Genomic DNA, 26,727 nt, shown 5'->3' with positions numbered 1-26,727 from the left:
GCTTGAAAGAGTATTTAAAAACTAGAACTGAAATGTCAGTTCCGGAGAGAGCAAATTCAAAGACTCGAACTTCGCAAAATAAAACAATTCTTTCTTTCTAAAACTAAGCAAATATTTCAACTTTTAAATAAAGAACCTTAACATGTAAAAGGTTCATTTCTGAAGAAAATAAATGTCACTCATCAATGAGACACAGTATCCACTTATAGCTTATAATCAAAGAATCTGCAAGCTACAAATAAGAAAAACAAGGCGGTGTGTTTTAACTTTTCCATGCAACAGAACAGCAATCATATAAAGTATGAAGTACTTGTACCATTACTGTGGCTTCTGCAAACAACAGAATACTTTTGAAAAAGCAAGCATCATATGCATTGTCAATATAGTTTATATTTAGAAAAAGAAACATTTGTTCATTTAATATTATCAACATTCAAATAATATTCTTGCCTACTGAAGATGCGTCCTCCGTTCAAGTCAGAACTGTTCTACTCAACTAAACACGCGCCTCTCTGAACAATCTGAATTCATGAGTTTCTCCACTGTCACACTTCAGCATGTCTCATATTTTAGCATCCTACATTCTCATCACAGGGATTGGAAGAAAGGAAGCATGCTATTATTCTAAGTACTAGTAGTTAAAGGATGACAGTTTTTTATTCTGCACAAAGGAAACTTCTGCAACAGGAGAATTCAACATGCATGAAAAGCTTTTCTGAAGAGACTTTTCCATCAATCCTGATGATACTTATTTCCACACAGAGTATTTGGACTTCTAGACAGAGATCATACATACAGGGAGACAAGAAGAGCGTGCCTGCTGAATTTCCAGGGTGAAACATCACCATTAGAAAATATTATGGATGCTGTTTGGAAACAGATGCCATGTTTAGGGTGATGGGAGAGTGTTTTCTCCAAGATTCTGTCTTGTCTTTCTCATTCTCCTGACCCAAGCAAAAGCATGCTCTTTCCTCTTTTACCATGAACTTTCTGAGTATATTACAGATTTGCTAGAGTTTTGGGTTCTTATAAATCCATTGATTAAACAGATGAGTGGCTTTATGAACATACAAATAAAAATAACCAGAACTGCAGACACTGAAATAATAACATTTCTCTAATTTAGTGCAAATGCAAAAGGTTTCTTATCAAATAGCAACAGAAATGCTCCCTAAAAAGACCTAATACTTGTTGTGACCCAAATAGGTACATGGTTTATATGTGCAGAGGAGGATTCCTTTGTTTTGTATGCTGACAGCTAATGGCAAGAGACATAAGAGGCAATCTATCTAATTTATTTGGAGGTCAAAGACAACATGTCAAAATTTATTAGTTAAATTGGTCGCTCTCATTCTTTTTAAGATTTTACACCTACTCTTGATTCCTTTCAAGGATAGGGAATATGCTCTGCTGTCATAATTTCATTAGATAAATCATTTAACAAGAAGAGTTAATTATTAGAACCTTGTACAATTTCACTGTACACGAAATTGGACATGCTGCATTATTTGTCTGCGTTAACAATAGTAAAAAACAGTATCCAATTCTTTGTCATGGGACTACCTAAGAATTCTCTGTTTCAGCTGACATACACACACCCCTCCCAGAATGCACAAAACCCAAAACTATAACACTTAAGATCTACCCTTTAAGAAATATCTGGATAAATATATCCTCTCTTCTAAACTAGGGATCAGTTGTGCTTTATTGTAATTAAGAGCATGAAATACAACACATTTTCTGCTAAATCTTTCTAGGTGGCATTCATTTAACAACGTTTCAGGAAAAAAAAACAACGTATAGTTCTTTCAGCTTGTCTGCTTTACTGATTTACAAGAAGTAATATTTATTTTTAGCATCTAATATTAAAAAAATCTTTTTCTGAAACCCAAATACCCAGATTCATTTGCTCTATTTTATCTGTATTTTATAGATGACCAAGTGCTACCGGTAACACAATCATCATTACCGTTCCAGCATTCCACAGTTTCTCTTTATTTATTAATAATTTCATCTGAAATATTTTGAAAGCGTACACATAATTCTTTTACCCTTAAGAGACAGAATTCCAGTTAGTCTTCAGAAACATAGTTTGCATTCGAGAATTCCAATTTTTTAACACCACTGAGTAGTCATGCTAAATGATCACACCTATGGGATGCTGAAAAAACCTCATTTACAGTGTTACCAAAGCTACCAAGTATTCTGATACAGAACAGCGATTATAAGGTGCACAATTAATAAATTCAGCCCTTCAATTTAGCAGCCTTCATACTCCAAATTTCTCTTAGGTCTTGCTCTTTGAACTAATTTTTATAGCTTTCCAAATATCTTCTCACATGCAATTTCCATCCATATTGACATACTGAAGGGACACGTTTGTGATCTAAACATATTAATAACCTTTAAACAGATCTTTGGAGAAAGATTTTTTTTTTTTAGCTATGGGCTTTGTTGTACTTTTTTTTTTAACTTATTTTTCTTTAACATGACCTTTGCTTATGTTGCATGAGCTTTTCTTTTCCCCTCTTTTTGTTTTTCCAGTATATCTTAGTATCAAAGTAAAAAGTTTTCACCAATAGAGTTACTACTCTTGTCCACTGCACCTCAAAAAATTATATATTATGGAAAATCTGTCCTCAGGTATATTTTTCATCAGTAGTTCAGTTAAAGACTTTGTGCAATTGCTAGATCCTTTGTTCCTGATTTCCTGTAAAACCCTTTCTTTTGTGACAGAAAACGGTTATCACTAGCTGCAGTAGCAGCTAACACATTAAAAATCTTCATTGTTTAATTAATGAGAGGAGTTTCTGTCATCTTAACTCACTCCTCCCCTTGCCGTGCACTGTCCAGTAAGTCCAGGACAGAAAGTTCGTTTTTATCACCTGAAACCCCATTAATGTAGCTTCCTCCACTCCAAACATACTGAATTTTTATTATCTACTTATCTAGCTCCCCAACTGATCCTCAGTGCTTCACATTCTACCTTCTTCTGCCTTCCTCAAAACCAAAGACATCCTGCCTGGTCCTTTGATGGACAGTGATACTGTGCTTCTCACTTGACCAATTACTGTCTTCCTTGGATTTTTTTTTTTTATTTTTTTTTTTTTTTTTTAAATCTCTCTCACTGTGCCTGGTGAATTTATGACACGGAGGTTGCTGTTGGGGAGAAAGATGGCAAATGTCTCATTTCAGACCTCCCACAGTCCACTCCTGTATTATTCTATATTTAAACTACCTCACTTCTCCCCACATGCTCTTAGCCTTAAAGTATGTTTTTACTTCTCTTCTCTCATTTTCTTCGCATTCAAATTCTCAGCAGGGCTACCATTTTCCTTCCCCCACTCCCTGTGATTCTTCCTCCAGCCCAACTTTCCTCTTCCTCATATTATACATTCAGTCTCACTCAGTATTACAGTTTTTCCTCTCCTAAGCCTTGTCCCTCCCCTTTTCTTATTTTCTTTTTCTGGGCATAATAGCTTGCATCCTATATTATCACGCTGTATCAGACTCAGACTGTATTTCCCGATTGCTTTCCACAACAGTTTCTTGAAAATGCTTATCCCATTAAACCCCCTAAAAATGCTTTTTCTCTCCATTATGACAACTTACTGTTTTCAGTACTTAAAAATTAGGACATTCCTTTCAAACTTCTCTCTATTTTGTATTTGCTGTTCCATAACACATAATATCGTCATGCCTCTCTCTCCCTCTTAGTCTACAATAAGTCTTGAAACAGTTGCATTTCTTACTTTGTCAGAACATGACCAGAATGTCTTCGTCAAAACCCTTCCAGTGAAAGGACTGTAATCTAAAAACTGTTGTTTTAGTCAAAAGTGAGGGGTGGTATAGAATTCCATGTACTGAGCTGATGAATATTATTTCCAGACAGAAGAGCATATAGAAGGCATTGTCTCCCTTCTCCACACCTTCAAGAGCCACTGAATTTTTATTCAACTTCTGGTTTTATTTTTCACTTTCTGTTTCTCCATTTTCTCTGAAATGTCTATTTATTCCATTCCTACCCCATCATTTTGATTTTACTTTGCAAATATATTCTGAATTGCAGGTTTTCACCTTACCCATATTTAGGTCACCTACTATATCTCCCAGTTCCTTCTGTAATGCACTTAATCTCAGCAAATTTCATCTTCTCTGAAGATTTTTGAAACTTGCTTTCCTCATCAAGTCTTCTTCTAAACTCTTCTCTGATGAAGTCTCCTCTGATCAAAGGGGCTGTTTCTGTCTTTCTGCTTTTCCTGTACGTGCTCTGTGTTGCTACACGGCAATAATTTACATTAAAGGCTTTTTGTGTCATTTTAAATCTGAGGACACTTATGGGGAAATCTGTCTCCTTATATTCATTCTCTAAGTTCCAAAAACTAGGGGCTTGAATAAAAAGTAAGCGTTCACAAACCATCCTACTGCCTTCAGCTTTCGTTTCAGGAAAGTGCCTGCTCCAGCAATTTCTACTGATCCTATACCACTGTACTGTTTCAATTAAACTAAGCATTTATATCTAATTAAAAAAATAATGGAAGTTTTGATGAATTCTGTCTAAAAACACTACTTGGTATTTCGAGGTTACTGCAGAAAATAAAACAGTTGTGAGTCAATGAAGTGGAAAATTGCTGTCTTATAACAGATCCTCTAAGGTGCAAAATATTCTCTTATTTGCTGTTATCAGTATGTCTAGTAATTGCTTTTTTGTCCAACTATTTAAAAAGGGGGAAATAGAGTCTAGAGAAAAAGAGACAGCAAAACATACAAAATTAAAGCATTAATGTTTTTTTAATTGTTTTCCTATTTTATAGCATTAAGAAAACATACCAAAAAAGACATTTGGCCTATCAAAACAGAGAAGTTGGAGAGATGAAAAGAAACTGCATAAGAATATTAAAACAAGCAAGAGGTCACATTTATAAATGAACACTTGTGGTCTTTTGTTACTTTAGTTCTTTGGAAAAACAAGCCTTACTACGAATTAAAAGTGTTTTAGCCATAAGGTTGATAACGCTCCTAGTAACATTTCTACGTAGATTTAATTAGAAAACAGCATTGTAAAAAATCACCTCATATCAAATTACACTTTAGGTCTACATAACAAGGAACACTACAAAATTGCTTTCTGTAACAAACCAACAACTCAGCATGGACTAAGATGCCATCCTTCTTCCATGATTAGCACACACATACACAGTTGCATTTTCCTGGGCTTTATAAAGAAAATTTCAGTTTGGGTTGCGTTGTTTTTTTTTTTAATACCTCTTAGCATGGTTTTGGATTCTCCTCAATTTTATAAAGACTGAGAAACGCGAGAGGAAATTCTGTTATTTGCAAACATATAGCCAAAATTAAATTTCTAAGAATCCTTTATTTTAAGAGACAAATATGAAGAAGGCCTGCAAAAGGCCACAACTATACTTTAATCGAAATTATCAAATCAAGTAAAGGCTGCAGTAACAGTGTCGTGCCAAAGCAGAGGAGATCTAGTCAAAGTACTGGGCAACGAGCTGCTTCTGTAAAACCCTCCAAGGAATCACTCGAGCGAGCACTGAAACCTCTCGCAGCCCCACATCCGTGGAGGAAGGTTTTTAAGGTTTCCTCTGCTCTGGGCAGCCATGTCAAGGCAACAGATCCAGGTGTTTTACACTGATACACACTCAATTCACTCATGTACTGTAATTTCTGTTAGGACAGTCCTACTCAAACCCAGACGTTATATAAAGGAGTTCTGTACGATCAACTGCATTATGATACAACCGCATGAGATGATTAAAATAACTTTTTCCAGGTGCCAGATATCTGCCATCATGTTTGGATAAAATCAGGAATATCTTACTCCTTGCTGAGCTTCTAATCCTGCCTCCTCATAATATGTCAAAACCAATAACCATGGCAGACACTTACAACTTGATATCTTTATTTTCTCAGTAGCATCCAAATCTACAAACTGCAGTTCTAGCTGATATCTCCCTCTCCTGAACTGCCCTTCCTATCCGTTCATCCCCCACAGTCCTCCTCACCTCCCCCAACATGTTGACACAGGGAAGTTTTAAAAAGAAATCAGAATGAAGTACATTGCACAGAAGGGAGATTTATTTTAGCCTAGGCACATAAGAAGAAACACTGAGAAAACTACTTGAATGCAAGAACTCAATTAACTTAACTTTTATCCAAGTTGAGATATTTACTTCATAAGGTCTCAAGTCAAATGATTTTTTTTAAATGCAGAGTTAAGGTACCACAGTGCCTGTGTAAAACAAAAATTGCAGAAACTCAGTAATTTTGCAGGACATTTTATGTTGATCTGTGGGTGCCCAAAGACATTACTGCAAAAAGTGGTCTATTTAGGAATATGTTGCACAGTGCAACACAGCTCTTTCAAAACTATCCGTACAGGTATTACTTCTTTGAAAGGAAGTCATATCTCATCAGAACGGAGGGAGTATTGATCTGGTAAATGGCAAAATACAGCATCTTCCTAACCCTTCACCTTGACTTCTGTCACTATAACATATATTCACAATATATTTTCTAAAGTGCTTTTTTCTTTCTCTTTTTATTCCATAGGATCAACAAAATGCCTACTGTATTACAAACAAAACAATCTATGCACCAAATTCTGACAGAAAACAACCTAGTAAAAGAATTCAGAACATCGGAAAAATCTACGGAAAAAAAAAAAAGTAAAACGTGTTTCTTCATGAAAACTAAAAAAAAACCAAAAAAACCCAAATGAGTTGTAGAATGAATATCATATAATGAACAATCCAGGAACATAATGCTCAGTTGCCAACCCCATGCAACAGCGAAAAAAAACAAGTAGCAGAGACTAAAAAATACTATGTAAGGAGGGCAAACCATATCCAAAGCAACCTAAAATCTCTCACAACCCTTCTAGAAGTTTTCTATTTATAAAACAAAGAAGATACAGGACACTTATTTCAACCACATAAATTTGCACTGCACCACAGTAATTAATTTCAGATATGCTGCCTAAGTTTATAAGAGTGTTCCTTGTCTGCTTTCAACCCTGCCTTATATAATAACCTTCCTGTGATTCAGCACTCTCCACCAATTTCTCAGTACTCTCACACAGCTCTCCTCATAGCTCATAAATGCCACCCTTTCTTCACACCCTTCTTTCTTTACTAACACAAATTCCAACATCTTAATTGATGAAATCTAACTCTGTAAGAACTAAAAAAACAAAAACAAAACCCAGCTTAAAAAAAAAAACACAACGGTAAAACAGGGAAATGTGACTGCTTTTTTTTTTTTAAGACATCTGTATCTCTCTGAAAAAAAATGTTAATTACAAGTATAATGAAACAGCGTATAAGGGTGAACAAAAATACACCAACAAACTTACTGCTCTTGACTAAATGGTTTCTTATACAAGGCATGAAGAATAACAAGAAACAAGAAATCCTCTCAGATGGGGGGCAGGAGGGGGAAGATCTTTCTCTAGACCAAATCCAGGCAGTTTCCTACTGGCAACTCCAGAGAAGCTTAACCATCCGTTAATAAGATGAAATATAATTCATCTGTGATTTTTATCAGTTTCAGCAAAATAGTTTTTAACTGAAAAATGGTTTTGGTCTCTTTTAGCTCTTTTTCACGCATATAAAAACTAAGAAAATCTCCAAAAATTATTATGGAAAAAAACCCACCTTGGACTACACATTTATAAGGAAGCTCGTAATGAGATCCAGTAGCATAGTATTTTTCACAGGTGAGGCCAACTTTAAGAAAAATTATTGGGTTTTTGTGGTTTTTTTCTTTGTAAAAGTCAAAATGCCCTTTTGTCAGCACCAAACAATGCTCTCATGCTTGCAAGTGGAATTGTTTGAAATAATCTCTGCATGGTAAAACACTTGATATACACACAAGAAACGGGTATATTTGAGTATCAGCACACTGCATACAAACAGAAATTGCTTTCAGTAAGTCAAGCACAGATCACACATTTTACTGCCATCCACGTTCTTGAAATGGAATTGCAAAACTATCAGAGTTTGCATTTATTTTAATTGCTGAAAATATTCTGAGCCACGCTGAAACACTACGCCTATGGAAATACATACAAACAACTACACTTCACCCTGAAGTCTCTGAAAATGCAGGGAATTACTAATCATCTATCACTTCTAATAATGAGCCATTAGAACAAAAGACAGAAAAAATAATTCAAGTCACAAACTATTCTGAAATGCTTAACATGGGAAGAGTACAAACAACAGAAACTATTACAACGGATGTTTAATTAATTGATCAATTTCAACACTCATTTACAGCAGTCCTTAAACTAACTCTCCAAGAGCATGTAAGAAGTAAGAATTGATGAATGCTCTTATTGTTGTAATTTTTAAACTACATGGGCTTCTTTCTGAAAAAAAAATGTACTTCAACTCCAATATCACCTGGCACAAAAATGGCACCGATACAACTTCTACTGGAGCAGAGTCTTTACAATATGAACTATATTCCTAGGACCCTCCAATTGGACCTCTCCTTCCATGTGCCGGAAGACACTTATTTCAGTGTCTACCCTTTATTTACCCAGACTTTCTCCCTTTCCATCCTCCCAAATGGAGAAGTTGTTTATTTCAGGATTTTTCAAAACGTACTTATAGTCCCTATAAAATGCAAAGAACACAGAAAATGTTTCTTCTCTAATGCCAGTATATAATATTCATGTCTTTCTAGAGCGAGCACTCCCTATTTGAGATATGCACTTAGGCTCTCTTTAAAGGAAAACAGCTGCTTAAGACCACACAAGTATCTACTGTGTTATGTGCCTTCCTGCACCTCTATCTAAATCATGAGCTTCAAATTATTTCATGTGACAATGTAACAGTGCTAATTATTTTTCACAATATTGTTGTAAGAAACTTTTCAATTTTATCATTTAAAGTCCTGATATCTCTACATGGACTAAAAGATAAGACAGCTATACTAACACGTCTTTTTGCCTGCCTTACATAAGAATGTTATCCAAAATACTGCAAGGGACTTCAAACAATTTGGCATCTGTGGAAATAAAAAGCAACCTGAGAACATTTTTCCAAGTACAAGCCCAACGCCTGCGCAGCAGCTTTCAAGTGGTTATGATTCTCTCAATACTCATACGTATCCAAATATCTATGCTTATATAAGAAAAACTGAAGTAATGGATAATAATAAAAAAATAAATCTAAAATGTGTCAAGTTAATTGATCTGCCATTTCAATGAATGGTGTGAATATTTATTTCCACTTAGATTTATAACAAATTGTACATATAAGGTGAACATTTCCATGAAGACCCAATTAATATGCCAAAAAGTAATTGCAGGTAGATACCTCAAACTTATACTGAAATTAATCTATTGTAGAAATTCAATCATTTACAACAATACCTTAAAAAAAAAAAAAAGCAGCATATACAGACCTTCCAGTAGTCAGATTGTAAACTGTAGTACCTCTGGTATGCAGATAATGCTGTAGGAAAGAAAAACAAATGTTGAATTTCTTCTGCTGCATTTTCTTTGAAGAAAAAGATAGAAAACCTTAACACTCAGAATACACAACATTAAAATGATAAATGGTTTAATAAAAGTAACACTGCCACGATAAGTACACTGTTGTGGGTAATGCATTCCTTAAGATTATAATTTTGTTTTATGAAATGTCAACCCAAAAGTATATTTATTATTAATCTTACAAATGTAAATCAAGCAATATTTTAAAGAAAGCCTACAACAAAAGAAATCATTTGAAATTTTGGGATTTTCGCCCTGGACAGAGCTGTTGTACGATTTAAAAATTTAATCATGTAGCTCATTTATCACGCTCCCTGATGTCCTGTAATTTCTAAAGAACTGGTGCGGAGGGACATACAAAGAGAAATCAATTTCACATGCCCTTTCATTCAGTAGCTACAGAAACAAAAGCGAAATAAGCTTACATTTTATTCAACATCTAAGACCAAGACTAACCTGGAAAACAGAGCTAACAACAGCTCTGTTCAGAAGAATATTAGCTCTACTTAGCAACAAATTCTTCAAATCACCATTGCTGCATCCCTCTTCCCCACTAAAAATTCTGGTTTATTCATCTTGCCCTTTGGCTTAGAGGCCACATCAGACCTTAACTCAAACAGGCTTTATGTTCTTATAAAACACTGCACTAGGCATCATCCAAAAATAAAGAATTTTAAATAATGATTCACTGTAGCAACACCAAGATTTTGATTTTTCAAGTGTTTGCTTCTTAAGATTTAAGAATGGTTTCTACACAGTATGTATTTTCCAAACAACAAAACAGAAAACAGACCGCCTCTGCTTTGAAAAACTACAAACACTAAACAGATTAAGACAGTAAGAACAACATACATTTTATGTGCAAGTTCATTTCCTGCAAGTACCATGGATAAACGACATCCCTAAATTTTATCACCCTTCAATGCCTGTTTTGCATATTCATTTCCACAACTTAACAAAAGTCCTCAAGTTTTAGGCAAAGTAAGAACAACATACACATAATGACAAGGCACAGAGAGCTTTCTCCTCTTAAGAGTACACCTTGGCACTCATCTGTCTATGGAGACTTGCAACCTTGTATTTTTAAATGCCTAACTCACACATGCTGAATCATGCCCATAAGGTGCCCCTCATCGCTGAACTACTTGTGAAGCCAGCTTCGAATTTTGGTGCTCTAAGCTGTGATTTATTTAGATGCCCAGAGTAGAAAAAAGACCTAGAACACTCATTATCCTTACACTATCAACATGCAGTATGTTTACATGCCACTCAGAAGAATAAAATCACTTAAAAATCTAGTCAATTGGGCTAAGTCTTTCACATCTTAAGAACACGATTCCCCCTCCCCCAAAAAAAAACATTTGGTACAAACTGCAGTCTAACAATGTAAGTTTAAGAATGTTAAGACTAAGCATATTCTACAAAGGATGTTCACAATAACACAAAACAACCTACCACAAATACTCCTTCTAGATTCCCCTTCTCCCAGGTATCATTAATGACTTTTCAACAGAAAGGCATAATTAGCTTTTGAATGTGGGAATGGCTTGGCTTTCCCCAAACAGAAACACGCACACACTATGAAACAGTTTTGTAATGCACCATGCTTAAATGATTATTTTTTTTAACTCAAGCAATACCTATCTCAATTTTAAGGGTTAAAGCATATTTCAAATACTTAATATTATGCAAGATTTAGGAAACTGAAAACATAATTTATTATGTTTTTTAAAAAAGTAACTATTGCAGTCAATTACAAAGGGCATATGGATAAAATAAAAAGATGAAAAGAACATTAAATACAATGCTAAGGATATATACTGGGAAAACGAAAGGAAGAACTTTTTCAGTGCAGATGTCAAAAAATGTAGGAGTACCTACATGAGCATATCAGTTAAATAAGAGGGCTGAAATATGTTTCCCTGTAGCAGTTAAGGTACTAATAAGTTTATACAACACCAACAGTTTAAAAAAAATACAAAAACAGGGAAGCAACAGAAGACCTACAAAGGAAAGGAAAAAAAAAAAAAAAAAAGAGAGAGATAAAAAAAAAGCCTTACTGCTAGTGACCAAAACATTCCTTGTGCAAAAAAAAGCCTTACTGCTAGTGACCAAAACATTCCTTGTGCAAGTATAGCAAAAAGGCGTAGAGCTCAAGCCTATCTTCTTGCTCGTAACTTGAGCTAGTCACAGCATACACAGGCCTGTTCCCCAGCCAAACAGAATCAACGGAACAGAGGTGAGCAGCACTGAGCAAAGGGAGAGAAGACATCTGAAGGTATTCAGTCATTCAGACCTGATAAAGCCCCTGGTCAGGGGAGGAGGAAGGTTGGGAGGCACAGAAAAACAGGCTCCACCAAGGTCACTGCTCATAAACAAACTTGCTCAGAGAAGTTCTAGCACCTCCATTTAACACAGGGAAAAGTTATTATATCAAAGAAAGGAGTCTTTGATCCATGATATTCTACCAGTTTCTTTAGAGTGCTGACGTATGCAAACCATTTTATTTTCTAACTCTTCCATTCTTCAATAAAATTTAGCAGCTTCCCATAGTAACAGTTTAAATGAACGCTTTAACGTGACGGGTTCACACTACAATTAAAAATAAGTACGTGGAAAGTATGGACTGCTGAAGCATATTTCATGTTTACATGATTAGAAGATATGACCTTCATTCTAAGGAAGGTCACATGACTCTTCCAGAGGAACAAAGACGACACTACAGTGCTCCTCTTAAGAGTTTGAAGTGCCCAATCCTACTTTTGGATTCAGCAACCTTGTCCAGGGATCCAGCCTTTCCTTCTAGGGTAACAGTATTCTGCTTCTACTTAACATCTTGAAGACGAAATGTTGAAATTGTCAGTGTTGTACTGAAAATGCATAACAACGAATCATGGAGGCATCCCCTACACAGGAGCTAAACGTCCCTTTCCTCCTCATTAGACAACTAGAAACTGTTACTGATGCCCAATTTCAGTATTTAACAAATGCTCAACTTCCAGTTAGTAACCTGTGAAAGTTTATTTCAGCCCCCTTTACATCTAGATTAAACACATGCTCCACAGGCACTCAAGCTCCACTAAAAAGGATTGAAGGAACAGGCAGAAAAACAGAAAAAAGGGATTCAAGATAGCATATTTTTGCCAGAGACCACATGAAACATCCCTAATCAAGCAGATCCCTAAGAAGAATCTTGAATATAAGAGGCAGCTAGAAATCAAATTATGTAAGGAAGACTTGAAAAATTAAACCAACCTACTAGTAGAAGAAAAAAAAGAGCAAGTGAATCTGCTAAGCAACAAAAATTTTGCACAAGTCCCTATCTGAAACATGGACTATACTTCATCAGTTCTATGATTCTAATTACAGGATTATATTCCCTAGTTTATTAAAAAGTGAAAAGTCACTTGGGTCATGCATCACGTTAGTAGAATTAAACCAAAAAAAAACCAACACCAAAAAGCCCCACACATAGAAGGCTGCAATGTCATTTGCACCTTTACTTTTCATCCAAGACTAGTCATTCCAAGGGGGGACAATTTTTGTCAGGAAAGAAGAAATTCTATGAACTACAGCCCCTCTTACAACATAGGGTCAACTCCCATTTTTACGGATGCAATTGAACTACCCCATTTCAGTTAAGTTGTTCCTTTTTAAGTATAACGAAACGAGTACTTTGAAACCACTCAGGCACAGCAGAATTCTGCAGACAATTTTCTGATTAGGAACTTATTAGTGAGCTTTTCCAATCTAAAAGTTTGCCACTGAAATTCTTAAATATATAGAATTGTTGGAGGCCACATCTATAGAAACTGCTTTTTTCAGCATGCAAACCACCCCTGAGCATCTAGAAAATGCACATCCAGTCTCAGGAAGAACAGGACTGTGAGAAATGTTCCTTATCCAGTAACAACGGCTCAGGCAGTGAACGATACGAAGCACATTTTATTTAAACGTTCTTGCAAAAACGGGTGACCTAGCAAGTAGGCACACTTTTGGTTCTTGAAACACACCTTTTTATTTCCTAGTCCCCGGCCGAATTTTCCCTCCCCTGTTTCCCACTGGTTAGGTACTCCAGGGTTCACAGTCTGTCCAGAGGCCTACAATCCTTCATGGATGTCTTGCCTCTGTTTACTTCTCCTTATGCTACACCGAAAGGGATTATCTGACTAGTTTATTTCTTTTCTTTTTGGTAAAAATTGATTAATGTCATTAGCCCTGGTTAAATGTTAAATTCCTAAAAAAGGTGCTCATAGTTACCTATCTCCATCCTCTGCCCAGTATTTCATTACTTACTGTATCAGTTTACACTCTTCCTATTAACATCTCTCTCCAAAACCTGGCAATTTACATTATTTGTCTAACAGGTAATCCTTGTGATCAGACTCTTGAAAACCCTACATCCCACTGAGTGGCAGACACAGCATTTACCATCCAGCCCTGAATGGAGGTGGGGGTGGAGGTGGGGGGTGGACTGGGGGAGTGGTGGTGGTGTATGCCCAATGGTATATATAGCTTTACAGATCAATCACCATCAGCTATATTGCCTGATGAGAACAAAACAATGTTTACCTAAAATAGCTCTGAAAAGAAAAACACCATCTTTCCACACAAAGAACTAAAACTACGGGACAGTAAGAAACCTCCTCAGCTCAGGCTCCCTTCGGAATCTGTCTTTAAGCCTCTGCCACCTAGAGCAAAGCTGACCCTTGATGAGTTCAAAGAACTACCACAACTACCCACTTTGCAACACCCACAGTTACTTTAACGCTGACAGCTTTTATTATTTGCCCCTAAGTGTTTGACTTCTTCTCTTACTACGACTAGGGTCAAGGGACATCTCAGAATCAGGACGGGGACAATACTGGTTTCTTATTTGCCCCTGTTTAAGATTCCTTGATTTCACACAGAGAATACAAAATAAATTTTGCATAATTGCCATGTATGCAGTTTTAGGATGTTTTGTGGTTTTTTAAAATCTACTTAATTTCATGAGAAAATGGTAAAACTTTGTAAAATACATAACTGTTTCAGCGATCTGAGAGACAATCTCTCTTCATATCCAGAGTCTAAATACATAACTTCAGCAAATCAGTAAGGTGAAAATGGGCAGCAAAACATCTGGACTGAGACCCACTTACCTGTCATTTTTAGCACGTCTAATCTGAAATCATGCAGTCACAGAAGAATGGCTTTTATGATCTGCTCTAACAAACCTGCTTTATGACACCTAAAAATTTAAGAGGCCTTTGAAAGTGATGCAAACATGGAGCAGTTTGAGTATTTTAGTGCTTGAGTATGGAAAAAGTGAACTAGATACTGACACCATCTAGTGGCACCTTGCAAGGCTAAATGTGACTAACAGATTTTTGGCTTGCTAAACTTTAAAAAGTTAAGAGCAGGCATTACTTTGATGACATACCCCTGAAAAGAGAACTTTAAAACAACTCAAAGTTCCATAATCTTCTGTGTAAATCAATACTTGTTTTCTTAAATAAAAATTTCTTTTTTTAATATTAATTTTTAAACAAGCACTAACATTTCTTAGTGCTTTTCTAATGTGAAAATGAATAGTAAGATAAAAATTAGCTGAAGAACCGCATAAGGGAAGCAAAGAAAGGGCACATACGTTGTTTTAAATCTGACAATGCTTCCAGGAAAAATAAGTCATCATTAAATACTTTGAAGACATATATAGGTTATGGAAACAGCTTATTACACAGTGCACGTTTTATCCACAATAGTGTTTTAACCCAGGAAGATGAATGCTGCTGGGCCATAAAATTAAAGACATCAAAAGGGAAGGAAATTCCAAGGTTGAGTCAATGGAATTGACTCTTTGCATGGTAAAAAACTGGCTGGATGGCCAGGCCCAAGGAGTGAGCCTGGCCCAGACCAGAATGGAGTTAAATGGAGTTAAATCCAGTTGGCAGCCGGTCACAAGTCGTGTTCCCCAGGACCCAGTACTGGGGCCAGTTCTATTTAATGTCTTTATCAATGACCTGGACAAGGGGATTGAGTGCACCCTCAGTAAGTTTGCAGATGACACCAAGTTGGGCGGGAGTGTTGATCTGCTGGAGGGTAGAAAGGCTCTACAGAGCGATCTGGACAGGCTGGACCGATGGGCTGAGGCGAACAGTACGAGGTTCAACATGGCCAAGTGCCAGGTCCTTCACATGGGTCACAACAACCCCATGCAACACTACAAGCTTGGGGAAGAGTGGCTGGAAAGCTGCCTAGAATAAAAGGACCTGGGGGTGTTGGTCAACAGCCAGCTGACTATGAGCCAGCAGTGTGCCCAGGTGGCCAACAGCATCCCAGCTTGTATTGGAAATAGTGTGGCCAGCAGGACTAGGGAAGTGACCGTCCCCCTGCACTCAGCACCAGTGAGGCTGCACCTCAAGTGCTATGTCCAGTTTTGGACCCCTAACTACAAGAAAGACACTGAGGTGCTGGCGCAAGTCCAAAGAAGAGCAACAAAGCTGGTGAGGAGTCTAGGGCGCAAGTCTTATGAGGAGCAACTGAGGTCGTTTAGCTAAACAACTGGGGTTGTTTAGCCTGGAAAAAAGGAGACTCGGGAGACCTTATTGCTCCCTACAACTACCCAAAAGAATGTTGTAATGTGGTGGGTGTCAGTTCTCCCAAGTCACTTCTCCCAAGTAACAAGCAATAGAACAAGAGGATACAGCCTTAAGTTGCACCAGGGGAGGTTTAGATTGGATACAAGGAAAAATTTCTTCACCGAAAGGGTTATCAGACATTGGAATGGGCTGTGCAGGGAAGTGGTTTAGTCAACATCCCTGGACGTATTAAGAGGTGTAGATGTGGTGCTTACGGACATGGTTTAGTGGTGGATTAGACAGTGTTAGGTTAATGGTTGGACTCAATGATCTTAAGGATCTTTTCCAACCTAAATTATTCTGTGATTCTACAATGACCCAAAAAAAAACGTTGTGGAAGCTAGAGCAGCAAAATGCAGCTCGGGTCTTTTGCTCCAAGGCCTCAGGAAAGAGGCTGTTCTCCACTTCCTCCAGAGACTTGTGCTGAAAGTACCTAAGAGACAACCAAAGAAGCCTAAAGCATGTCTTTCTTTTAACACAGAATGAAAGCAGGCACTCAAAGGCAACAAAATCCTATATTTAAGAAAGAAAAATCACCAAATAGTCCTCCAAGTAATTTTACGCTACACATCTTCATCTGGAAATATAATGCAGCAGCAAAGTGGTGAGAAGCCCACTGCCCCATGATCATGTCCAACTATGAGTTGCACAGGAGACTAAACGTGTAAGATATACACAAGTCTGACAAGGAGTTCACCGTTACAGAAATCCTTTAGATAATGAACTCTATGAAAGGTCTTAAAATAGCAAGAATATCAGTGAAGGAACACAGAAGAATCACATGAAGCTCAAAAATCCTTCAAAGAGCGTATTCCACAAAATTACTTTTAACAATTGTTTATTTAGAACTCTGCCCAAAAAAGAAAATGTTCAGACAACCAGTCAAAAAAACATGGTCCAGGTGTATTCTCTAATAACAATCTTCTACTTCTAACCCCCTCCCCCCTGCCACTGAAGAACATTTTAATGTTCTAAGCTTAAGATAACGTTCTTACTTCTTTCTATAGGAATTTCACACAACAGCGTGAACTGCTTGAAATTAAAACGCCTGAAAGTTAACAGCATTCTGAAGATGAAATAAACAGCTCTAAATAGAAGCAACACAATTTCTGCCAGTTATTAACAATTACAAACAACAAACTAAAAAACCTAAAACCTAAAAAAAAAAAATCACACTTATTTGAAACACAGTTATCTCTTCCTCAACTCATTCAGATTGCTATGCTACTTAAAACCCATTCCAGTTCTTCAGGACCCATCAGTAAAAGACAACCCTGCAGCAACCCTGCAGCAACCCTGCAGCAACCCTGCAGCAACCCTGCAGCAACCCTGCAGCAACCCTGCAGCAACCCTGCAGCAACCCTGCAGCAACCCTGCAGCAACCCTGCAGCAACCCTGCAGCAACCCTGCAGCAACCCTGCAGCAACCCTGCAGCAACCCTGCAGCAACCCTACCTATGCTGGTAAATTCTCTCTTACATTTTTTAAGATGGCTCCTACTACTCCGTACCTCAGAACACAGCGCATTGAAATGCTTCCTAATGACAATACTTTCCTTCAAAGTCCTAAAAGACTAAGACATTAACCACTACAGAGAAACCACCTCCGTAGCTGGAATGGAAAGCACATGGGAACACACATACATTGCTGAATTTGGGAGTTGTTCTCGCAACCAAACAAATTTACACAAGACCAATCAAGAAGTGTTTAAATTTTGGGTTTATGCTGTATCTTAATAAATGAGTACCTCAATAATCATTCTGTATCTTTTTTCAGTTTTGTTTTAAATCTTAACTTAACAATTACTAAAAAATGCCCTTGGACTAATTAACACAACCTTACAAATTACTTCCAATATTTTTATGAGTGTTTTTCACAATGCAGCCTCTACAAACAAAATAAGTATTATTCAAACTGTTCTGACATAGTACAAAAATGTGATTATCAGTTGAGTACAGCAGTAAGAATTACTTTAGTGCAGTATTTATTGTGCTTTAGTAACTGTGATGTGAGTAATTGCATGTTTTTCCAAAATCATTCATTAATTGTGTCATCTACTTCTACATCCAGGAATTCTGCTTAGAGGACAGCAATTCAAGGAGGCAAATGATAAAAGTATGTCTCCACTTGTGCAACTGTTAGCTGCCCCCCCAAATCACAGGCTGGAACACAGCCAATATATATGACCCTTCTACAAAATAAAGATCCCAAAGGAAAACACAGATGATTGATGTCAGAGTCCATGAGCTCATTCGACTAGAACCAAAACCTTAAAAGACCATTGCTTGCACTCAGTACTCCTTACGGAAACCAGAGTCATGGGGAAAAAAAAAATAAAATTAAAAGATCTCCAACTACTGATGTAGCATCAGTTTCCTCCAATACTAACAGTACAATAATTTTGGTAAAATCCCATCCCTCCCGAGGAATGCAGTAGTAAACAAAGTTCACAGGTATATACCATACCATGGAGTCCTAGCTGGATTCACAATGCTTCCAGAGTCCAAAAGCCTACATGACAACTCATCAACCTCCTCTGGCAAGACCTGAGGCTGAGGTTTCACATTCTGGGGCAATTGCGTCACTTTTTTCTGCTAGGTTATTTTTCAGTTGGATCAGTTCCCCACACAGCTGCACGTTCAGCTGTGCCAGCACAAAGCAGAGAGCAGCAACAAGCAGACGGGGGGTGCCACCAAAGACACGCCCAGGGAACAACCAGTTTGGAAACCTCTGAAACAATTAAACAGCTGGGGAATAGCTGCCTCAGTAAAAAAAAAAAAAAAAAAAATAGGAGGAAGACATCTGATTAGAGTTAAGAAAATGCTACTGAGGAAACAGAATAGTTTTTCACTGGGAGGAGTGAATGTTCTCATTTTGGGAAATCCTGAAACCAAATTCTGACCAGTAATGATCAAGATGATGAAAGCTGGGCACAGAAACCACCTTGAACATGCTTGCTTAGCTGAACCAATCTGCCTTGGTTATAATCATCATACAAGTCAGTGGCTCACAGTATTCAAAATCTCCAAAAAGACTGATGCTTTGCCTTGGACCTTCTCCTAAGAGTAGCAGAGTGCAATTAACAAGACAATTCAATTGCATGGCTGCAGAGAAAAGTCTTTAGCTAACAACAGCAATCCAAACACGCTGCATTTTGGGAAAACTACAAGCTCCGGACCAGCTTCGGAGATTTTAAAGGCTAGGAAAAAACACTGTGATACTGTAGTCTAACCTCAGATATAATGCAGAAAATACACTTCATCCAGTCATTTCTGATGTAAACTCACAACTTCTGTTGGAGACAAGTACTTCTTTTTTTTTGGAAAAAAAAGCATATTAAATCTGGACTTCAGCGGCTATAAGTGACAGAAAACATAATGCACTTCAAGAGAAATTGCTACAACCTTCAACAAGTTTCATTTAAAAATATAAATATATATGCTAGATGTATTTAGACTTCAGCAAGGCATCAGCCATGAACTTCCTCCACATTCCAAGGCAGCCTCCCCCTAACTGATATTCCCTGCTTACACGCAGCAAGAGAAGTACTTGCCTGGTTAGTTCCGATAATGACATGCAGCGACCTGCCACAAATCTTTCTCAAAAGTCCCTCTTCTCTGAGGTATGAGTCCTAATTCTTATAAAGAAATGACCTACAGTCTTTTTTACTACATTTATAAGAAGGTATGAGCTACATGAAAATACCAACACACAACGAATACACCCAACTGAATGATCCACATCTGTCAACATATCTGTGAAAAAAATGAGACAGATCAAACCAGAAGAAACTACAGACATGAAACCCAATAGAACTGTTATCAGCCAAGCCTTGCTTCATCCTGATCACTGGTCCAACTTCCGCAATCAACTAACAACTTTGGTCTGCTTCGCACAAACTATATTGCAAACGCTTTTAAACAAAGAACACTGACACATTTGCCTTTATTAAAGACACATCTTTTCACACTATATACAAAGGTGTAGACATTTATTAAAGATATTTAATTGAATAAATAATAGGCTTCCAAGGAAAAAAAGTTGTTCAGCATTAGTAACGCTACTATCTTGTGATATTTTATTGATTACATCCAATTTATTAAATAAATCAGTTTCTCCACAACTTTGTCGAAGACTAACTTCAGACTAGACAGATTTATAGTTCTGAAGATCATCCTTCCTGCTTCAGCATTTTACACTTCTGGAAGTTCAGGACTTAAAAACTGAATTAAATATACATTAGTGAGATTAAAACATTTCTGAACTCCCTTTAATTTTCAGTTCCCAAGCATATAAAATTTAACTATAATTGCAATTAGAATATATGATTATAAATTCTGTTACTTTAATTGAATGGAATAAAATTTTATTTTTACTTCAAATTTATAATTTAAACATACCAGCATTCTACTTTGTTCAAATAACAGTAGTAAATTAATTATAGAACACTTATGAGTTTTTGCAGTGTGGATAATACTTTTACTGTCTTTGGTACTGGAGTTCAACAACTGTTGTGAACAAGAACATGTGTCCCTCACCTAATAAAAAAAACCCCAAACCTGTAACTTCCCTTTTCCCATCAATTACAATGACTCCAGTATTATTTTCACTACTATCCCATTTCTTCGAAAATAAAGATACACTTTTTTTTTTATATACTTCTTTACTAATTTTTTTCACTTTTTGAGACTTCTTTCATGATTGAGACGTGTCTTTAAACAGGCATCTAAGAAAATACAAAGTATTTTAAATTCAGGTTTTTAATGCCTGTACGTTTCTTCCCACACAGTTCTGCCCATGTTTGATTATGGTTCTGAAGAACTGGTATTTTCAACCATTATTTATATTTTTTTAGGCTTGTTCTTAAAATTATATACACAGTAAAAAGCAGACTCTCCATCAGTAAACCTCTCCTCTGATCCATAGCAACACCTAGTCCTGTCACTTTTAACTGTTATCAACTCAACAGCAAAGATAACACAGTACAGCCCACACTCCTGCCCTGTCTTTGGTAAGTAGAGTATAACCAATAAGCCATACTGCACTCACATCATAGCAAGTTGTATTAGGCTAATCAGAAACAGCAGAGTAAGTTGTTAGCAGAGGGGGTGCTGGGAATTTTCATAAAATAAAATGAAATAAAATAAAAACATGGGATCAGACTATTCTTCAGTAAATTCTATAGTCAGCATATTGCCGTGTTCTCTTCAGGTTTTCCCATGTCTCTGGAATTGGAAATAGCAGTGGTTATATCAGACCAGTAGAATGGGATGTAGGTACAAGTTGTGGATACTAAGGTTCCAAAGTTCCCCATGTATTCAACAGGAAGAGACAGATGTTTCAACCACTCAAAGCCTTCTGAATTTACACACTGAATCTAGATAACTGCAAATTCCTCCACAGTAATATCAAAACTAAACATTTGTCACCCAAGAAATGAAGGTGAGGTAGATTTCCAGGAACCCTACCTCACACTGTTTTATGTCAGACTGGACATATATACACACTGTTATGAAACGGTCCACAGCTAGCCTGAATCACTAAGCAGTGCTCTTGAACTACTGTCAGTTACAAGTCATTTCCTTATTTCTACATCCCAAGGTAAACCAGTATTTTTGTGTGTTTAGAAAAAGGGGTGGGGTGGGAGTAGACATTTTTGGGGTTGGGGTGTTGTTTGTTTCCTTACACAAAGTCAACCAGAACTGCATTCATATTAAAACTAAATGCAACAACAATAAAAAAAAAGACAACCCAGGAAAAAAAAAATACATTCTGACCTGTTCTAATTAGCTAGGTAGAGTAAGATCCAAAAAGGCTTTCTATTCATCCATACCTCCCACAATGACTGGGAGGCAGGCAGCTCTCAGACCCTGGGTCTGACACCCAGCGTGACATGAAGTGGAAAGAGGACAAGCTGAAGATCTAGCCCTATGTCTCAGTCAGCAACACAGCAGAGCATCTTTGAGAATCCACACCACTACCAAAAAAGCCTTCTACTGACCCACAAGCAACAAAGCACAAACGTCTGTACAGTTCTATGGCTGCAAGGATGGCAAAAAACATTAAAGTCATTTCAAAATCTGATGAAGCAGAGACCTAAAAACACCCACAACCACCCCCAAACCCCTATACCCATTCTTCCACTCAATATTTAAAGAGAACTTGAAACACACTTTAAGTGGACATTTTTGCTTTTGAATTAACACTTTCAGCCTAGCCTTACCTGTTGAGATTGTGGACATACAAGGAAGCAATAAGACAGGCTCTCGTCCTATGCACCTGAGTCTCCCACCCCCCACAGGAAACCTTCAGAGGCATGGGGGGTTCAACTGCTTGTACAGTCATGTAATAATGAACCAGAGAAATGACGTAGGCAGTATGGTAGTGCTGTATAACATGAAGAAACTTTCGTTTTTTTCAATTAAAATAAAAAGAAAAGAACAACTCGCTTTTGTAAAGACATCATCAGTCTTATTCTGTTATGGGCTTTGAAATATAGCACAAACCGAGAAAACAGTGAGTTATCTAAATATTTTTCATTCTGTTGTGTCACCTATATCTAATGACAATCCCCAATGACATTTATCAGAAGTACTGAAAAGCCTTACCTTTTGGATAATCTTCCAATAAGAGGTTGAAGTGACCTAACTGACAAAAGAAATCAGACTCGACCTTTCCTTCAGCTTTCAAAATTAGCGATTCATAGCAGCGAACAGCCTAGGAAAAAGAAATACAAGGTTTTCAAAATTCTGTATTTAACTAAAGCAAATAATACATTTTCTGAGAAATAACAAAGATTCTTGTTAGTCTGCAAGGCAAGAAGTCTACAAACACTCTCAATAATGCAGTTAGCATTACTTTTCAAAAAAGAAATGTAATATTTCAGACGGAATAGATTTGTTAGTTCACTGATTCTAATGCAAATTGACAGCAAATGAACAATAGTTTTCTCTGGTTTATTTGTGGTCTCCAGAAGCATTCAATTTCCCAAGCACAAAACAAACCTCAAACATACATGACAATTTTTAATTTAAAAAAATCAACGAAATGCAAAAGGATGGATTTTATTTATTCTTTCCAATCTGCAAGAAAGAAAACTCTCTGATTTTATTCTCATTCTGTGTTTTTTTTTTCCTAAAGGAGTCACATTTCATTCTATCAGATATTTCACTAGTTTTTGCTAAACTGAAGAATATGCTACCTCAACATACTAGCTTAGGCAATTTATAATATTTATATTTATCTATACCTTAGCATCCATTTCCCAAAACCTGATTCTTTTCACACACCTCTATCATGTCATAAAATGCAGTTTACTACCTTCTACTTAATATATGGTTACTGTAGACTAACTAAAGCTAAAGTTAGAAATGTAAATCCAATTAGAAAATAGTTCTACTTTGAGAAAAGTTGCCCGAGAAGTTTTTAAGCAGCACACACAATCAAAGCATGTTCTGCGCTGCAAACACACATTTTTAACAAACTGAACCAATACCTTCTATTCACCACAGTGGTTACGATCTTTTACCTATTACATTCTTACCTCATGACCCTACTTCATTTTAGGAATAAATAAATAAAATCAGTTTCCCAACTTTTGGAACTTCTAGTTTCTTGCTTTTGAACATACTAGCCATTAAAATGAAGTAGCTGAATAAACTTAAATGGCAGGGAAGGTCTTTTGCACCGGCACAAGACTTCACAGATCTCAAAAGCTTGACAGACTTCCAACAAGTTCTAATTCTAGCTGGTTAATCCATTACTTTCACCAGCTCATGGTCTGACTATGTTAAATATTTGGTTGCAATTATGATCTGCTTGATTTTAATATATTACAGTAATCAAAGACCTTAATACTTAATCTGAAATGATGAGCTTCCTTAAGTCATTTTATTAAAACTGGAAATTCAAAAGGGGAAAAAAGATGGTCCAAATACTAAAATAGTAGGTTTGCCCGTATTTGTGTTTTTTTCTTTGTGTACACTTGTATTAATCATTGAAATGAGAAATGTCAACAATAAAATGAGGAAATGTTAAGAAATAGTTAAAACACACTTGTGGAGAATCCAAACTACTGATCTAATCTGTACTTCAATTTGCCATTTTTACCCTAGTTTTAAATTTATTTTTTTTAAATAGTAAGCCATAGTAAGATAGGCCTTGCTGTACTCGATGGACACAGAGCCATGTGTGCAACCAGATGAGTGGGTCTCAGTTTGCATCCCAGGCTTGAAATGTTATTACATACGCTTTCACTTACTTCCAAGTCCAGAATAGCCTTACTTTATGGTTGTTTTCAGAAACAAAGTTCTGGTGGATAAAAACAAAGCTATCTTGCCGCAAAATTGCAGCAAAGCGGGTAACATCTATATTAAATCTATTAGGTGTATGTGCGGTATTAAAATGATTTAATAAAACCATTTAAATTACATATTTCAAAGTGTAGTTATTTGGCCATATTCTGAAGATATTAAATTGAGATAAGTATTTGCCACTATATCTAAAAAATGCTGCAGATTTTTTCATTCACGGTGCATGTTTTGCCTTAGCATACTGCACTGGAAGGACTGGAATTCTGCTGATGGTTAATCGAAGCTACTACTCTTTTAAATGCCTGTTGGAGTCAGCCAACTCTCAATCTAAAAAATATGATCCCTGGAATGAGACGCAAAGCACACAAGCTTTCTTAACTATATGTGTGTATGAACTGATTCTCCAACATTCTGGCTCCCCAGTTGAAGCTATTCCCATTTGCAAATGTTTTAATGCAGAATCTTGGGGTTTGTGCCTTGCTTCCTCTCCCCACTTTTTGGTCTCATCTCTCAATTTGTACAAATTGGAACAATTCTTGCTGGTGCCCCTAATGTTACTGTCACAGATTAATTTGCAGATAGGCCTTCCGTTTTCTAATGATATGCCATACCTGCGGCAGCTGCTGAAGAGAATACTCACACTATGACATTTTCTTACACTAATATTTTGTCTTCTACAATTCAGTCACTGCTCAGAGCACATAGAAACTGCTACCACAACAGGTATCTTACAAAAACTGTTGGAGAGGAAGTTGGGGTAGTTTATTTCCTGAATTAGATGGCTGCATGTATTTAAAGGGAACTTGACTTTATGAACGAATGTAACAGAATTTTTCTATACAGATGTTCAAGGAAATTATGAATCACATGCACTTAAGCAGCTAAGCGTCAAGGGACCCTTAACATTTCCCCAGCCCCTTTTTACGTAAATCCTCATTAAAAGATATATCACAAGCATCTGAAGCACTACATATAGTAGGGATACAAAAAGCCGTGCCCAAGTCTTTCACGCAACTCAAACCAATTCTCAATAAGGCAAATTTTCCCTTAAATTACACTTTGCAGATACCGCTAAGCCATCTTACTAATGCCAGCACTAGGCAAGACATAGTACACCACAGCTGCAAAACAGAACTTCCTCTTTAAGTAACAGTTAACTGTTACTGTAAGAGCATTTCAGCTACACGGGTTAAGTACACCCTCTCGGTTATCTCTAACCTATTTGCAACATTATCAGGAAAACACATTTATGCAAACTTAAATTGTGAAGGTTGTTTCATATGAATTTTTAAAATTCTTCTAGCACATTCTAACAAAATGAAACAGAAACTAGGAGCAAGCTTTACTTCCTCTATGCGAAGACCAAAGTCAACCTCCGAGTCTCTGGAGGATGAGCATACTAGTCAGTATGTGGCTCTTGCTCTTTCTAGTAGCCAGAGGAGATTCACTTAGACAAACTGATTTATCCAACTTTGGGACTGGTTGAGAAACTTTCTTCCCCGTTAAACCCCTCCATAAACATCTTCAGGAAGGAACAAGTATTCTTCTGTACAGATAAGAATTTGTCTCTTAGTTGAATGAACAGATGCAAAGCATTTTGAAGAGGGAGGTCACAACTACACGTATCTGTATATGATTTCTTTGAAGGAATAATAAAAAGATCTCATTTCAATAGATCTGTAACTGTAAAGGCCATCTATGGCACCACTTGTGCAACCAATTTAAATCATCCTGAGACACTAAGAATTCTAAGGAAGTTTAAAACCCCTCAGGATTTTAAGTATTGTTATTTCTCCAAATAAGTGCACTCAATGGAGCCAGCCTTGAGAATTGCTAGTATTGACAAATTAAGAAGAGAAAGACCCTGAAATGAAAAGGAAGATTGCTACAGAACATCGTACACTTCCTTCCCTTTGTTCAAGGCTGCATGAAGATAGAAGGGAAACCTGAAGAATTTAGGAACTTGGCAAAATAATCACCCACAGCTGCTTCGCAGTGTGGCAACTAGGGCAGAAGAAGGAAACAAATACAGGCATGGCTCCTGGAAAAAAAAGTCGTTTATATGATACAAAAAACCCAGTAATACTCATGTTTTCTGCCACCTGCTTGATTAAAAGCAAACTGAAGTAATACACCATTGTCGACACTGCTGACATGACAGTTACAAACCCCACTTATGACATCATAGTTCATGACTGGGGTAAATCTGATTTCACAAATTCAACCACCAGTTCTTAGGACACATTTAAATATAATATAGTGAAGAAAAA

General features: G+C 36.8%; 1 protein-coding gene across 11 annotated transcripts in view; it reads right to left on the bottom strand.

The window, feature by feature from the left end:
- KDM6A (lysine demethylase 6A) overlaps positions 1 to 26,727 on the bottom strand; it is a 161,073-nt gene that overhangs the window by 101,881 nt on the left and 32,465 nt on the right. For all 11 annotated transcript variants that reach the window (XR_010072296.1, XM_063344335.1, XM_063344349.1 and 8 more), the window contains exons 3-4: positions 22,754 to 22,862; positions 9,436 to 9,485 (exon numbers count right to left, since the gene is read on the bottom strand). Coding sequence is in view for 10 of the 11 variants with exons in the window: in XM_063344335.1 (XP_063200405.1) it covers positions 9,436 to 9,485; positions 22,754 to 22,862 (159 nt within the window). In the remaining variant the exon portion in view is untranslated. The remainder of the gene's footprint in view (positions 1 to 9,435; positions 9,486 to 22,753; positions 22,863 to 26,727) is intronic.

Source organism: Chroicocephalus ridibundus, chromosome 1 (assembly GCF_963924245.1).
Source record: "Chroicocephalus ridibundus chromosome 1, bChrRid1.1, whole genome shotgun sequence".
In the NCBI taxonomy this organism is placed as follows: domain Eukaryota; kingdom Metazoa; phylum Chordata; class Aves; order Charadriiformes; family Laridae; genus Chroicocephalus; species Chroicocephalus ridibundus.
The sequence above is the reverse complement of the archived record's forward strand: the minus strand, read 5'-3'. Positions and strand labels throughout refer to the sequence as shown.